Here is a 15,624-nt window from a genome sequence, read left to right on the forward strand (position 1 = left end):
TTTCTTTGCAGTGATGGACGTTACTGACATAATTAACGGGAAGGTTGATGATGAGGACAAGCAGCACTTCATCCCATTCCAACCGTAAGTAGGAAAGAGTTTAAAGAATAGCAGAAGGGAAAATATTAAGAATTCAACTTTGATTTTTAAAAAAACAGTTGATATTCTGAAATTAATTTATTTAGTGAGGTATTTTATCTTGAGTAGTACGTGCTAATATATCTTCTTGATTATTTCCCATTAGTCATAACTTTTGGGGTTTCTTAAGTTTGAGTTTAAAGCCTGCATTCCCAGTTTTGCAGCATTGTTTTGTTTTTATTTAAACATGGTGATAATCAGGGTGATAATGTGTGAGAGGTGAAACACTTGAATAAGTTCATTCTGAGTTTATATCTGCCTGAGATGGATAAAGACCAGCAGTGTTACCAACATCCAGTGCAGGTGACTTCTGTGGATTTAGTAAATGATAACATTTGTCTTTTCCTTGGTAGGAGATGGAATTTCATAGCCACAGTAATGAGAATTAAAACAAAAACTGGGGATTTGAGGGATGGTTTGATAAAACCTCCTGCAATATCTTCTCATAATTCAACTTTATCATGCAAGGCTTTTACCAGAAACCTTAAATATTTTGGTGGTTGGATACACCTGCTCACAGAATCAGGGAGACCAGTGTGTACATGGACTTGGTCTTAATTCTAGTTATCTGAAACCACAGACCTTCCCACACTGACTCTGAGCTTGTTGACATGGAATATATAGATATGTGCAGAGAAACTGCTTTTAGAAGCAAAAGCTTATTAACAAATGAGAATGTGTGGGAAATACTCTGTTCCATCCATAGATCATAGGGTTTTTTGTTGTTCCATGAAGCAAGGAAAGGTAGAATGATAAGGCAAATACAAGTGCATAAATATGGGTGTTTAGTTTTCCCGTTGTGGGAAATGCTGGAGTGCCATCTGTTCCAAAAGGCAAAACATAGTTAGGGGACCTAAGTTCCTTGATTGATACACTAATGGTATTCAGAGGGGGTTTAATAATATTAAAAAGAAAGGAAGATTGAAATAATGTTATCTCAAATCAACTTTATTTTGAAAAATAGGCCTAATTCAGGAAGCCCTTGTGGTTTGAAGGTGTAGGGCTGGTGAGAGGACTGCAAGACATGCAGGTGCTGCAGAAAGCGTTAATGAGAAAATCAAAGTACAATTCCATTTTGCAAGGAAACCATAGGTTTTTAGGGAAGAGTAGCATATGTTTGTTGCGAGGTAAACAACAGCAAGTTTATTTTTTAGTGAGTGTGGAAGTAAGCAATGAAAATGAACATTTGTGTATCAAAGTGGATGCTAATGGAACATCTAGTTTTCTGCTCCATTAACACTGATTTATTTTTTTCGGTGTAGACAAATCAGATTTTTGGAAAAGATGTACAATGTGACTTTTTTTTTTTCTTTCTCCCTGTAATAAATTAAAACATTCTTCTGAAAAAGTATGTTCCAAAGAACATGAATAATGTGGAATCGCATGCTGAGCACTGGTGTCGTTATTTCCAACGTAGGCTTATGCTGTTCATATGAGCCACATTTTTCTCCTCATTCCATGCTTTGTTTCTGTTGTACCACACACAATTCTGTTTTCACATCTTTGTTTGTTTGTATTCATTCACTAGCCACCGACACAATGGCTGTCAAAAGCACTTGGCGAGATTACTTCAATGCCACTTAATGCTGCTGTTTATTTATAGTTCCCATCTTTCCATTTATTCCCCAAGTTTAACAAAACGTTTGGGTTATCTGCTTTTCTCCTCCTTTTTCTGTGAGATTTATGGTAGCTTTTCCTTCAGACACCCTGCACTACTGCTTTACCTGTGGAATGGCAGAGGTGACCCTGGAGGTGTTGCAGGGCCAGCCTGCTGTGTATATGTATTTATATTAAAGGGAAAACTGCCTGTGTAGGTTTTCACTGCTTAACTGGGGGTTCTGAGGTGGGAGACCTTCCTCTGCTCACGGAGGGGGGCAGTGGGTCTGTGCATGTCCCTGAGGGGAGCAGTAACATGCCAGGTGTGCTGTACTCTCTGGTAGACCAGCGTTCTTCTGATTAATGATCTTCCTCTGTCTTTCTTGTCACCTTTCCTGTCCTCTGTCTTGCGTTGACTAATAAACACTCTTTGTCACAACTATGATACGATCTTTTGTGTTCCCTTGTCACTGTGACTTCTGGTTTTCTGTGCCCCTTTGTTTCCTGGTGTTGGTCGTCATGTGCATCCTCCAGGCTAGCGTTGGATGACGCCATTCGACACAAGCAGCTGAACATATCATCCCGTTTTTCACCCAGGGTGGCAGGGGAGAATGATTTCCTGCAGACTGTTATAAACAAAGTGATTGCTGCTAAAGAAGTCAACCACAAGGGTCAGGGTAGGTGCCCTTCTTTATCTACACCCCAGTGCCTAAAACTGCTCGTCTCCTGATTTGCAACATGATGATGATTTGAATTTTGTTTGTTCACTGCTCTTTGGTGACAGAAAAGGTGTTACCATGACTCTTCACACCTTCAGGGCTCATCCTGATATGCCCCCCTGCCCTACATCTCTTCCCCCTGCCCCATGTTGACTCTACAGGTTGCATCACTGTTCATGTCTTGGATGTCTTTATGTCTCTACTGGAGCTACTGGAGAGATGATGAGGGGTCTGGAGCATCTCTCTTATGAGGAGAGACTGTGGGAACTGGGCCTCTTTAGTGTGGAGAAGAGAAGGCTGACATGGGATCTCATCAGTCCATATAAATATCTCCAAGGGATGTCAGAGGATGGTGTCAGACTCTTCTCAGTGGTGCCCAGTGACAGGATGAGGAGCAATGGCCATAAACTAAAACACAAGAAGTCCCACTTCAACATGAGGAAGAACTTCCTTCCATTGAGGGTGGCAGAGCACTGGAACAGCTGCCCAGGGAGGCTGTGGAGTCTCCCTCTCTGGAGACATTCCAACCCCATGTGGATGTGTTCTGGTGTCACCTGCTCTGGGTGACCCTGCCTTGGCAGTGGGTTGGACTGGATGATCTCCAGAGGTCCCTTCCAACTCTAGCAATTCTGTGATTCCATGCTGGAAATTATGACTCAGGAGTTGGCCGTTGTGCCCTTAAGCTGTGGATTTTGGCCTCCTCATGTGAAAGGGAGAGGTATATTCTCTTCCTTCTTTTCCTTTGCCCTATTTTTCCACTCTGCAGCTGCACTTGCAACATTTGGCTCCCTCCCAGGAAGACCAGGGCATTGTTCCTGCAACACTGCCCCCACCTGAGCCTGCAGGTGGTGAGGATGGAGCCCGAGCCCTCTCAGACCTTCTCTTAGGGGCTGCTCAGAATTCAGTGTACACAGCTGGCATGAAACTCAGCTTCTCAAGTCTGGGTTGGTTTATTCTTGTGTGTGTACAAAACTTCATGATCTGTCCAGTTATTACTGGCTTCAATATTTTCCTGGGATTCTGGATTAATACAGAGTTTTGCAAACTAATGCAGAGTTTTCCCCAGACACTGTGTTTCACTGTATCACTTAAGCCATATCTACACAAGAGACCCAAGGAAGATTATATACTTTTTCCTGAATTTTTTTTTCTTTACTAATTAATAGCAGATAAAAATCTACATAAACCTTATTTTTGAATTATCCTTTAGCTAAAGAGGAAAATTTAGATCTGCTTTTCCTCCCCTTGTTTTCACGTACAGCCAGTGTGTGTCAGAAAGGAGGAAACGTTTCAGCTTTTTGGATTCATTTCAGATTCTTTCCCTAAAAAAAAGAAAGAAATGCCCAAGCAAAGAGGGAAAGATTGAGTTGTTCCTTGCCCAGTCAGTGCAGGTACAGTTGCTGTTTAGTGAAATAGCTGCTGTCAGAACCATCTGTGGCAGCAAGTCAGCACAGAGCCTTTTACAGAGATAACACAGAGGAGACAGCAAGCTGCCAACTGTGTACAAAATGAATGTACAGTTAATTGTGGTGCAGGATAACCCACAATTTGTTTCATAGATGAATATTTTTGGGGTGTTTTTCATAGATTTTAATTTGAGGATTTTCCTCTGCAAATTGCTGCTGTGATTATTTCATGCTTAAACTTGATTGCCAGTCACTTTACCAAGTGAAAGACTTTTTTGAGGTTGGGGGTTTTTTTTATTTTTATGGGGTTTTTTCCATTTTGGCATCTTTCTTTTTACTGTACCAAGTATGCTTGATGTTAGTTGGCAAAGCAGCAGCTTTTTAGTGGCTTCTTTTGCTTCTGAAGAGAAAAATATCAGCTGTGTAAAGCTGATGCTGTAGATTTCTCTGTGCTCAGAGCAGTAAAAACAACTTATGGGGTGGTGGTGATGAATCATTTTGGGGTAGGGATCTGCTGGTATTCCTTGGTTATAATACTTTATTTTTCCATGCAAATCATTGTTGCCTCTTTTCTTTTCTCCAGTTCAGTTTCATCAGAAACACTGGAACATAATCAGACGTGCTTCTGTGTGCTTCACTCATATTTTTGCTTGAAGTGGCAGGATTTTTTTGAGTGTTTTAAAATACTTTGTGACCTAAATGTTATCTTAATGTGTCTTAATTATTTTAACGTTCTTACATTTTTTTCAATTTGTAAAAAGAAATCTTTAGTAACTAGGGATAAATCCCACCAGTTTAATAATTGTGGGGTTTTTTTACACAACAGGTTTGTGGGTGACTTTGAAACTTCTTCCAGGAGATATCCATCAGATTAGGAAGGAGTTTCCACACTTAGTGGACAGGTCAACAGCTGTGGCTCGGAAAATGGGCTTTCCTGAGATTATTATGCCTGGTAAGCCAGTATGAATTAATGCTTTGTTATATTTTAACCTGCTTTAAATGTCTGTACATGTGGAAAATTTGGGGGGAAATGAAAAAATAAAAAATTTGACGTACGTCGCATATTAGAAAAAACGGGTCATCAAAAGATTTTGTCTCCAATAAATGTGAAAGATTTAGTAATACCTGCTACATGTGCTGCATCAATAAATAAAAGTACCACTCCCTCCAAAAAAGACATGAAATCCCAGTGGCTGTGGAAATTCTCCATTTTTTGCCAGTGGAAAAAAAAAACCTATACAAAGTGCACGCTTTATATCATCCCCATAGCAAGGGCACATGTAAAACTTATCTCTTGTGATGAATCCAAACCTGAAACAGTTTCGGAGGAACAGGCTTGATTTAGAGATATGCAAGTCTCTTAAGGTTTGTACCAGATTTAGAGAATGTATTTGAAAGAAAGCTGTATCATCTTTGTTTAATATGTGCGTTCAGAGGATGTTTTAATTCAGGTGTTTACCAAAAAAAACCCCCACGAAATGGAACGTGGTGCTTCTCAAAATAAAACCTGCCACAAGCAAGAGCAGAACCCTGCACTGTCCTCCTCAGATTGATGGACTCTAGAGGATCCATGAGATGTTTCCAAAGCCCATCCCAGTGCCAGGTCTCCCTGTGGTTGCTGGCAGATGTATTTGTCAGATGTTTTACTCTCTATCCCGTATGGTGGAAGTGCCTCAGCACCTTGTTTTGATCATATGTTGGCACATAAACCATCTGCCTCATGAAATTATTGGAAATCCCTCGTTTCCCCAGTTAATTTTCAAAATTTCAATTGAATTGGGGTGTAGCTGAAGAGCATTTTAAGACATAAAGCTAAAAATAATCCTCCCCTGCAACCCCCAAACCAGTGAAAACATGAAACCACTTCCCAATGTAACAAGTTAAACAGAACTCTGTAGGCTGTTAAATATTTTTAAATTGCAAAATACCTGTGCATGGGCTAAATTTACACCTGTGTGGAAACTCATTCTTTCAAATGAATAATGAAAATTGTGTAAAACTGAAACAGGTGGAACTGGTGTTTTAAATGTTTTGCCATGTGTAAGTCTGATTGATTGTTGTTTCTGTGTGTCACTGGTTTCACAAATCACTGGGTTTACTGTGAAAATTGTGCATTACTTTGTGCTTTGCTCTGCCTTTCAGGTGATGTTCGGAATGACATCTATGTCACCTTAGTTCAGGGAGATTTTGACAAAGGCAGTAAAACCACAGCCAAGAATGTGGAAGTTACAGTGTCTGTTTATGATGAAGATGGCAAGAGATTAGAGGTATTAAAGTATTTATTGGCTGGGGGTTTTGATTTTGATACATATCTGTTTAAGCCTTTTCTACATCTTTTTCTGTACTTGTCAGCTGAAGTCCCAATTTTTATTTTCAACCACACTTGCTCCTTTGTCATAATTAAATACATCTTGCCATATCAGTGATGTCCTTTGATATTAATTTCATGAGGAGCTTTGAGCAAGAGCCATTCTGTCTTATTTTGACCTACTTCACTGATTTTTGTTTTTTGTTTTGTTTATTTGAATGAAAAAGACGAGTTTGAGACATACAAACACTTTCTCTTTCGTTTGTGTTTTGAAGAGTGTTATTTTTCCCGGTGCTGGTGATGAAGCCATCTCAGAGTACAAGTCAGTGATCTATTACCAAGTAAAGCAGCCTCGCTGGTTTGAGACTGTAAAGGTATATAAACTCTTAAAATAACTTCCTCTGTGTGTTAATATGCATTATATATATATTTCAGTGAGAAGGCTTGAGAAACAAACCTGGGGAGATTCAGTGCTGGTAGTTGTATTTAGCAAGACAAGGAATAGTTCAGCTAAGGAAGGATTTGACTTTTATTGCATATTGAACTTTATTTTATCCTTTGGTCAACTGTTGTGGGGGCCCTCCAACATCTCTTTAGGAATGGTTTTGCTCTATTTCTATGGAGCTGACCTAGAGAGGCAGAATATTAAGGTTAAAACACAATTGCCATAGCGTTGAACTCATCACTGTTTTGGGATCTGGCTGATTGTGCTTTAAGCTTGGTCCATTTGCTTGGCTAATAACCTTTTCACTTCAATGCCAAGTTTAGATGTTACAGAGGAGGCTGATGTTGGCTGCATAAAATACATCCTGTCTGGCTGAAGGCAGTGGGAGCAGGGTCTGTGTGCTGAGAAGGGACTTAGAGCTACTCCCCACAACATCGTTTTGAGTCCAAAGGTGCTTTTGTTGAGTCTGTGAGGCAGAAAGTGGCAGAAACCCAGATGTTCTGCTGGGATTTTTAAACACTAATCTGTTTGGAAGTGTCAGGTGTCTTGCTGGAAGATGTCTAGGTGAGATTTTGGGTGCTGTACTGACGGTTTCCTCCCTCCATCCTCTCTCCCGGCGTGTGAAGGTCGCAATCCCCATCGAGGACGTGAACCGCAGCCATCTGAGGTTCACCTTCCGCCACCGATCGTCACAGGACTGTGAGTAACTCAGCCTCTTCATTATGGCTCTTGTCACTGGTGCCAAAATCTCCTCAAACAGGCATAACATTCCCAAGCTGTAACTGACTGTTGCCATTTTAGTGCAGGATTAAGTTTCTTGCCTGCTTATTTTATGCCTCTTTTCCGCTTTACGCCTTCCTCACTCTTACCTGTCCACAGCAAGTTTTTCCTTTCCTGACCATTGTTTTCTCCAAATCAAATGAAAAGGAGTAAATGGAATTTATTACTAATGGAATAAATCTTTCCATTAGTAACTCAAAGGGGTTGTGGTATTGTATCTCTTAGAGTTAGGTGGGTAGGGAGTAGTAAAAATATTTACCAGTGGTTATGTGAAAGAGTTTACAGTTAGCTTAGCATCAGAAATTAAAGACTTTGAGATTATGAAGTTTGATTAATGAAATATTTACTTAATTCAGAGGATGATATCAAGTTGCTAAGGAAAACAATGTGCCAAAGTCAGTGTCATAAGTGTCAAAATTATGACTGCGTGCTACAAATTAGTAGAGTTAGAAATGTTTTTATGACTCAAATATTTAGGTTGGCCACAGTCTAAATAATAAAAAGAGGTCGTTCCTTAGGGCTGCAGGGCTTTCTCACAGGCTCCTTGGGCTGTCTCAGGTTGATTGCATTTTCCTTCTGGTTTTACTTCCTAACTTTGTGATCTCTGCTTGTCCTGTTGCTTTGTTTTTATTTAACTTTTGACAGTTGGTTTTGAACAATGAGAGCAAACAATGCATTTTCTAGTTCGTGTTGCTGTGGAGTGGGTCAGTTTTCAGAAGCTCAGGCACTTCAACTGTGTAATTATGGATCCAATTTCTGTTTTGTATCTCATGTTCCCCCTTCAAATGTCTGTTGTCAGGGCTCTGTGCCCTGACATCCTCAGTGCTGGTCTTTAAATCCTCAGTCTTGCTTCCAAACACTGCCATTCTTCTAAAAAACCTGACTTTCTAAATGTGTCACATTGCAGTTTTATTTTTAAAAAGTTGCCTTAATAAAGCTTTTGGAAAGAACAGATAATATAGAAATATGAAGCATCTGGTTACTGTTGAAGCATCTGGTCAATTGATGTGTTTATTTTGCTTTTTTTTTTGGTTCTATCTCGTGTTTAGAAGACTCTCCTAATTCCTTGTACACTTTGTTCATAGGAGAATCTTTGCTATGATCACCCACATCTTTGAGATTTGGGTGTACTGTCTGTAGAAGTATCAAATACTTAATTATGTGGTGATTTGTCTTTTTTCTTTTTTGTAACAGCCAAAGATAAATCTGAGAAAATATTTGCCCTGGCGTTTGTGAAGCTCATGAGATATGATGGGACAACTCTGAGAGACGGAGAACATGACCTTATAGTTTACAAGGTAGAATTTTGATTTTCCACAGCTCTGCTGACTGACTTCTGTTCCAGAATTCCCCAGAAAAATGTGTTCTAGGCTGTTCTGTAGATCAAACAACTAAATAGCAAGTACTGTGCAGTTTGTGTGTGTGTGGCAGATTGAGGATTAAAACTTGAATATGTTTTTTCTGGGGATGTTTTAATTTCAAAGGCACTTGTTACTTAGTTCCGTGTGGGTTGGGAAAAGTTACTTCTGTAGCCCTTTTAAAAAAATCACATCTTGTCTCTTACCTTGGTGCTAAATTTTTGTTGTTAAAGACCCACTGAATAGCTCCAAACCTAAGAAAATCCACTGTAAATGTTAAAATTGTATTATTACCAAGGTTTTTGCTTGATATTTTCTCGTGTTTAAAACATCACTGCAGGCAGAAGCCAAGAAGCTGGAGGATGCCTCGACCTATCTGAGTCTACCTTCCACCAAAATAGAACTGGAGGAAAAGGGACACTCAGCAACAGGGAAGAGCATGCAGAACCTTGGGAGCTGCACCATCAGCAAAGACTCTTTCCAGATTTCTACTCTAGTTTGTTCAACAAAACTTACCCAGAATGGTGAGTTCATGGAACTGCTGGAGCTTCTGCTCCTCACAGTAGGAGTTGAGTTCTCTGTGTTGACTTCCCTGCCTTCTTCATCCCCCTTCCTCTGTGAGTGGTTGGTGGTTGTTTGTCTTGAATTACATTGTCTGGGTGCAGCAAAAGCATCTCCTGAGTTTGTGTGTTATCCAGCCTTTGTTTTGCTTTAAAGCAGTACAAGTCTCTGAGCAAACAGAAGAATCCCAAGTTAAATGGGAACAGGGATACTGTTTGCCATATAGCTGAGACTTTTATCCTGAAGTACACTGCAAACAGGCTCTGTGGGATTGCACTTTTCCTTGGCTATGAAGGATAGCACTAAGGGAGAGGGTGAGTTTGCTTTCAAGAGGAGGTGATATCACAGCTCTGCTCCCAAATAAGCTGGTTTATGTTATTTCCAAGGTGCAATGCCCAGCTCTTACACCCGAAGAAAGCTCTGATGTTTTCTCCTCTCATGCAGAAGGGATGTGAACATGAGAATGTGTTGCATGGAGGTCACTCTTAGGTTCACACACGAACACAGGCTGCTGGCAGTGCAGTTGGCATATTTTGCTTCTTTTAAATAAAACTTGCCTTCTCTACATTTTTCCTGTGTATTCGTCAGCTTGCTCAGTGCACCCAAAGGCTGGGGAAGTCAGAGCTGATGGCAGCCACCAAAGCAAATATTTCACATTTGCAGACTGTGCCCTCTGTGTAATTTTTGTGCTTGGTTGCCATGGAGTGATCCCTTGTTCTCGGGGCTGCTCCAGCAGCAGACTGGGAGTGTGGGTGGGTCATTGAGCCGGGAGTGAGTCATTCCAGGGAACGGGATCCTTCTGTCGTGACTCAGGAGAGGGGATGGATCAGCTGGGAGTTGAGCTTGTGCACGAGGGGAGCTTGGGATGGGGGGGTGGGTGGGAATAATGATGAGATCGGCATGTTAATGAGTTTCCCTGTGTCCAGGGGGAATGCCACTGACAGGGAATGCCACTGACAGGGAATGCCACTGACAGGGAATGCCACTGACAGGGAATGCCACTGACAGGGAATGCCACTGGGGAATGCCACTGCTTGGGTACAACTTCGGAGGCAACTCCGAGTTTATTGCAGTGTTTCCAGTGGCACTTCCCGGGTGTTTCACATGCAGAGCACTTCGGATCCACTGCAGCCTGGCAGGCTCGGAGCCTAAGAGGGTGTTCAGCAAAAAATTGGGATATGGTTTTAGGATCTCAGAGCAAAGATGGGATCGTAGCTCCACAGCAACGCACTGGGAATGGGGGCTGTGGAACACAGGAACCAGCACATAGGATTGAGCTGCTTTTTGTGATGTTGGTGTTGTTTTTCCCCTCAGTCTTCCCTGGTGCTTGTTAGTAATTAGAAGTATTTCATGGTGATCAATATATTGATGTTGCCTTCACAGCGCTGCTGTTAAAATTAAGACTGAGCATTGTTTTCAGCCTTAATTTACATGTAGTTTGCTTTGAAGGTCTGATCTTTGTTTAGTGTTGCTGTTAATTATGTTGTCTGTGAAACTTTTCCTCCAAGTTGCCAGAGTCTTGTGTTTTCCTCAAAGTATTCTGACATTGTTAAACAAGATCACCGCATGTCCTTGAGTGGTTTAGAAAAGAAGCAAACAAAAAAATCATCGTTAAATTCCTCCCTCAAGTATGAGTTTTCCTCTGAAAGTTGGCAGTGCTCTTCACAGGACAATTTCTGAAGCCGATTTTAAGTTTTGGAAAATTGTTGTTTAATAATACTCCTTTAATTTTCTTAAAAGTAAGTCAGTAAAAACACATGATTATCCTCATTTACCAAAATGTTCAGCCAAAACACATTTTTCTCCTTTTGCTCATCTATAATAGTTCTTTCTTCCCCCCTGCAAGCATCTTAGAATTGGCTTTAAGACTAAATTTTAGTAATTCTGAAAGTATGTGAATAAATCACTTTGCTTTTTCTGCGTGGCATTTGATGGTGCAAAGTACTTCNGCATGGTAGGTGTGGTGTGGGAAAGCAGAATATGACAATAAGCTGCATGGTTGTTCTCAGAACAAGGAAGAGCAAGATCTAAAGCAGAGTAAGGGGGTAAGGCATAAGAAGGAAAGTTTGTTTTTTGTTTTTTTTTTTTTTTGAGAGAGCAATATATGAAATATCTACTTAATTAACTTGAGCAGTTGCCAGTGATTTGAGGCAAAATATAATAGGGCAGCACATTCCATAGCCTTTTCCTGGATTTTGCATTGAATTTTTAGGAGGAATGGTGATGTAAGACAAAGAGGAGAAGCCCATACCCCCAGGGCCTGTGGAAGTAAATCCTGGTGGTGCCTCTTCCAGGACTAACAGGATGGGTGTCCTTTTATTAACAGGGTGTTGGGAATAGAAACTGATATTGCTGGAAAAATGTCCTGTTTACCAGTAGCCAGGAGCTGGTGCTCTCCCCATGGATTTGCTGTGGTGAAGGATCCAGGGCACCTCTAAGGCTTATTCAGACAATTCCTGTCTTTTTTTTTCTGCCTGAAGGACTCAAAGCTCTAGATAATAGTGACTGTTACTTAACTGGAGTCAGGACTTTGAGGAACCAAGGAGACCAGGCTTTTGGAAAACAGTTGAGAGGAATTTGGCTAAATCAGCACAGTTGGTAGTTAAAAAAAACCCAAAACAACACACAGTGTGACAAATTCAGGTGCTGTAGAGGCATAAAAAGTGAAGCTGTAAGTATAAAATTAAAATAAAAGTCATAAAATGGAAAATCAAATGTTAAAGAAGAAAGATAATTTCAAAGAACGAGTGGAAATTTAATTTGACTGGAAGTATTACCTAACTGCAGTGACTGGGCTTTGAGAAGAATTTGGGTACATCTGTAGGGAAACCTTTGCATGGATACAGGTCAAGGAAAGTAGGTAACCAGGAACTTGGGCTGTTTTCTTCCAACTGTGAGTGCTGTGCAAAGGATAATCCCATATGGAGTCAATATAACAATAAATCACATTAATAAAGCAAAGTTGTTCTTGGGTACTTGGCATTCTGGATGTTTGTTTAAACCCTTTGCCGTTGGAAATCACAGAATCCCAGACTGATTTGAGTTGGAAGGGACTTTAAAGCCCATCCAGTCCCACCCTCTGCCTTGGGCAGGGACACCTTCCACTAGCCCAGGCTGCTCCAAGCCCTGTCCAACCTGGCCTTGGATGCTTCCAGGGATGGGGCAGCCACAGCTTCTCTGGGCAACCTTGTTCTGTCTTCCTGATGTTTTCTAATCTCACATTTCACTTGACCTGGGCTGACTGCAATATTCTTATTTACTGCATTCTTTCACTGTATTACCTTACACAGACCTACAGAGTGGGATTCACTGACTGACTGGTGCTTTGCTGGGGTTTTAGTGCTTGCATTAATAGAGTGAATGCCCATTTTTTCTGTACTCTGTATCTTATTTTTCTCTTCCTGGAAGTTGGGCTACACTGACATTTTCTGTTCACATATGTATATTCATTTAGCATTTGCTCTGTCATCACGCTGAGAGTACACGTGGATTTGTTTTCTTGGGGCAATCCATGATGCTCTGTGGAGATTGTCTGTGGGCTGGCTTTTGTTCAGATCATTTCTTCTGTCAAGCTGATGCCTTGTTAGAAGTCAGACTGGAGCCAAATTCAGTGGTGGAAAGCTGATGTAAATATACTCATGAAACAATTTGGATAACTCATGGAGGCATCTTTGCTTTCCTTCCAGAAGGAATTTTTCTGTTAATGTTGAGTTTCTAAGACTTCGGGTTCAGGTGCAGACTTGTAGGATATATTAAAAAAAATGGGGGAATGGGGGACTTGGATTGTTCAAAACTTTAATGTAGTGAAACACTATTTCTGTTCCCAAAGAGATGATGAGAAGGCTTGGTTTGAGTGCTGCTCAGAGAGGAGTCTGTCCAAGGAGATCTGCAGTCCTTTCCACTGGAAATCATTTTATTTACTGCTTAGAATGAAAGATTTTGGGAAAATATAGCAGCTACTTTGGGTCTCTGCAGATAATTTCCAGAAAATACTCTGCAGATTCATGCCTTGATAAACATTGTGCTAGTTACTTTGGAATTCTGAATAAAAGAAGTGAAGAGGTGTTGGTTCAGAGAAACTGCCTGATTGAAGTGACTTTGGGCAGAAATCACATAATATGAACCATTTTGGGAGGTGGTTAATGTGCAGTAGTGATCCAGGGGCTGAACTGAAGACAGGCAATCTTTAAATTAAAATAATAAAATTATTTAGTTTGGAAGAGACCTCGAAGATGATCGAGTTCAGTCTCTTATTGAAGGCTTCCCCTGAGCCTGACTTACTGCTGGTTTGTTTTGTGCCAAAACCTGACCTTTCATGGGGCAGGGAGGATATTTTCCCTGAGGCTGGTCTGGTAGGATGAACATGGGGGTTTTGGGTCTGTGGTCAGTTCAGCCTCTCAGCAGATGCTGGGGTGGGTTTGCCTCACTGGGGCTCCAGCGTGGGTGTTAATATTTACCAGTGTGCTGCTGCTTTGTAGGGGAGCCCCAACCATGAGTTCCTCTGGAGTTTTCCCTGAAGGAAACTTTAAAGTGACTAACAGGGAGAGCTTGCCTTCTGTATTCCCTTATTTCTCAGGAAATGTTTAAGTGACAGGATCTTAATAATGCAGACTCTGGGGATAAGCCCATTTGCATGATTTGATCTGTACCCTCAGTGTCCATCACTTGAGAGCAACCCAGCAATTATTCATCACACAGCTTTCCACTGAATTCATTTAGTTTGCAACTGTTTGCCTTGCATTGTGCCTTATTTTCTTTTCAGTTTATTCAGTGAGAGCAAAGAAGCTGGAAACATTAAAGCTGGGAGAGTCACTGCCCTGTAGATATGACTGTGTTGGTGGCTGACTAATTTCATTTTGGCATCTTTTTCAAAATACACAACTGTTGTGTACAACAAATTAAAACCCAGGGACCAGACTTCCTTGGCCTAGATTTTCATGCTGATATTTCAAAAGCTGGCTGCTTTTCTGAAAGCCTTTCAGAGTTCTGTCATGGTAGAAGGATTGTACAAGTTTTCTGCAGTGTCAGAGCACACCAGAAATATGTTGTTGTCCAGTGGAAAAGGCTGAGGTAAGGAGGTAAAACTGTTTGTCCTGAATGTGGTTATGGAGAGTGAGGGAAGGTAAATATTAAATATCCTGCATGATATAATTGGTTTTCTTATTCCTAGTTGATCTCTTGGGACTTCTGAAGTGGAGATCTAACACGAACCTGCTGCAGCAGAACTTGAAGCAGCTGATGAAAGTCGATGGTGGTGAAGTGGTTAAGGTAACAAGTTAATTTCTTTAGAAAAAAATTTGGTTTCTTTAAAAATAAACTTGGTATCATAATTTTCCTGAATCCCCTATTTTGAGGTATTTGTTTCCCCACAGTCTCCCCCTCAACCTCACTTGCATATTAAATTGCAACCAGGTATCTCAGCCTTCAGGAGGCTGATGCCCCTCTCCCTGCCCTCACAGAACATTTTAGATGTTGAGGACTGATAAAACACACAGAAAATGTACATTTCTGAAAATTTAGTTTGGTTTTTTTAGCATTTTGGTCAATTTTTATATACAGATACATGAAGGCAAAAGGGGTCTTTCTTTGCAAGATTAGATATTAAATGTGTTTTTAATATATGGATGTGCAATGCAATCCTACTGTGTGTATCTGTTTTTTTTTTTGTTTGTTTTTAAAATACTTCTCCTGGAAATATTTAGCTGAGCCAAGTTATTTACATCTGCCAAGGCCACTGAGTGACTGTAGAGAGCTACGTGAAACTGTGGAAGAGGGTAGACTGGGACTTTATTGAATGTGTTGTAATAAATCAAGTCTGAAAGAGTGTCAAAAGATGTATTGGGGACAGATGACCCTTAAGGGCCTGGAGTGTTGTTTCCTTACATCAGTGGATTTTTATTTGGTTCATAGGAGCATAATGAATGCCTCAGCTTGGAGTAACTTAAACCATCTGGGAATGCTGATGTTCCTTGCTGAGGCTGGTGAAAGTGGAATCTCACACTGTCTGGTTCTCAGGAAGGTTCTACCTGCTGTGGATCATTTGACAGGAACACACTTGACACTGGTGCTGGCTCCTGCCAAGCATTGTCATGGCTCTGTCATCTGTGATTTTCCCTCTTCTCCAAATGTGACACCTGAGGGGGTGTGGCAGGTTACTGTGGGATGGGGGTCGGGGATTTCATCAGGATGCATCACAAGTGAGGTTTAAGTGAAAGCAGTATCAGGAAGTTCTCCAGCTGGCACGTGCTCAGGACTCATGGGCTGATATTCCCTTCTCTCTGTTGCACAGGGATCTGAGCAGAACTGGATTCAT

The 15,624-nt window shown here is 40.9% G+C and overlaps 1 protein-coding gene across 2 annotated transcripts in view; it reads left to right on the forward strand.

The window, feature by feature from the left end:
* Window positions 1-15,624, forward strand: part of DOCK1 (dedicator of cytokinesis 1) — a 278,725-nt gene that overhangs the window by 41,536 nt on the left and 221,565 nt on the right. Inside the window, exons 11-19 of one of the 2 annotated variants that reach the window (XM_017809240.1) lie at window positions 12-84; window positions 2,269-2,411; window positions 4,686-4,811; window positions 6,002-6,126; window positions 6,443-6,541; window positions 7,239-7,311; window positions 8,587-8,690; window positions 9,091-9,274; window positions 14,482-14,579. In XM_017809240.1, coding sequence (XP_017664729.1) covers window positions 12-84; window positions 2,269-2,411; window positions 4,686-4,811; window positions 6,002-6,126; window positions 6,443-6,541; window positions 7,239-7,311; window positions 8,587-8,690; window positions 9,091-9,274; window positions 14,482-14,579 — 1,025 coding nt within the window. The remainder of the gene's footprint in view (window positions 1-11; window positions 85-2,268; window positions 2,412-4,685; window positions 4,812-6,001; window positions 6,127-6,442; window positions 6,542-7,238; window positions 7,312-8,586; window positions 8,691-9,090; window positions 9,275-14,481; window positions 14,580-15,624) is intronic. The other variant, XM_017809241.1, reaches the window with a different exon arrangement.

The sequence above is a fragment of the Lepidothrix coronata genome, unplaced genomic scaffold (genome assembly GCF_001604755.1).
Source record: "Lepidothrix coronata isolate B3197 unplaced genomic scaffold, Lepidothrix_coronata-1.0 Scaffold25, whole genome shotgun sequence".
NCBI lineage: Eukaryota > Metazoa > Chordata > Aves > Passeriformes > Pipridae > Lepidothrix > Lepidothrix coronata.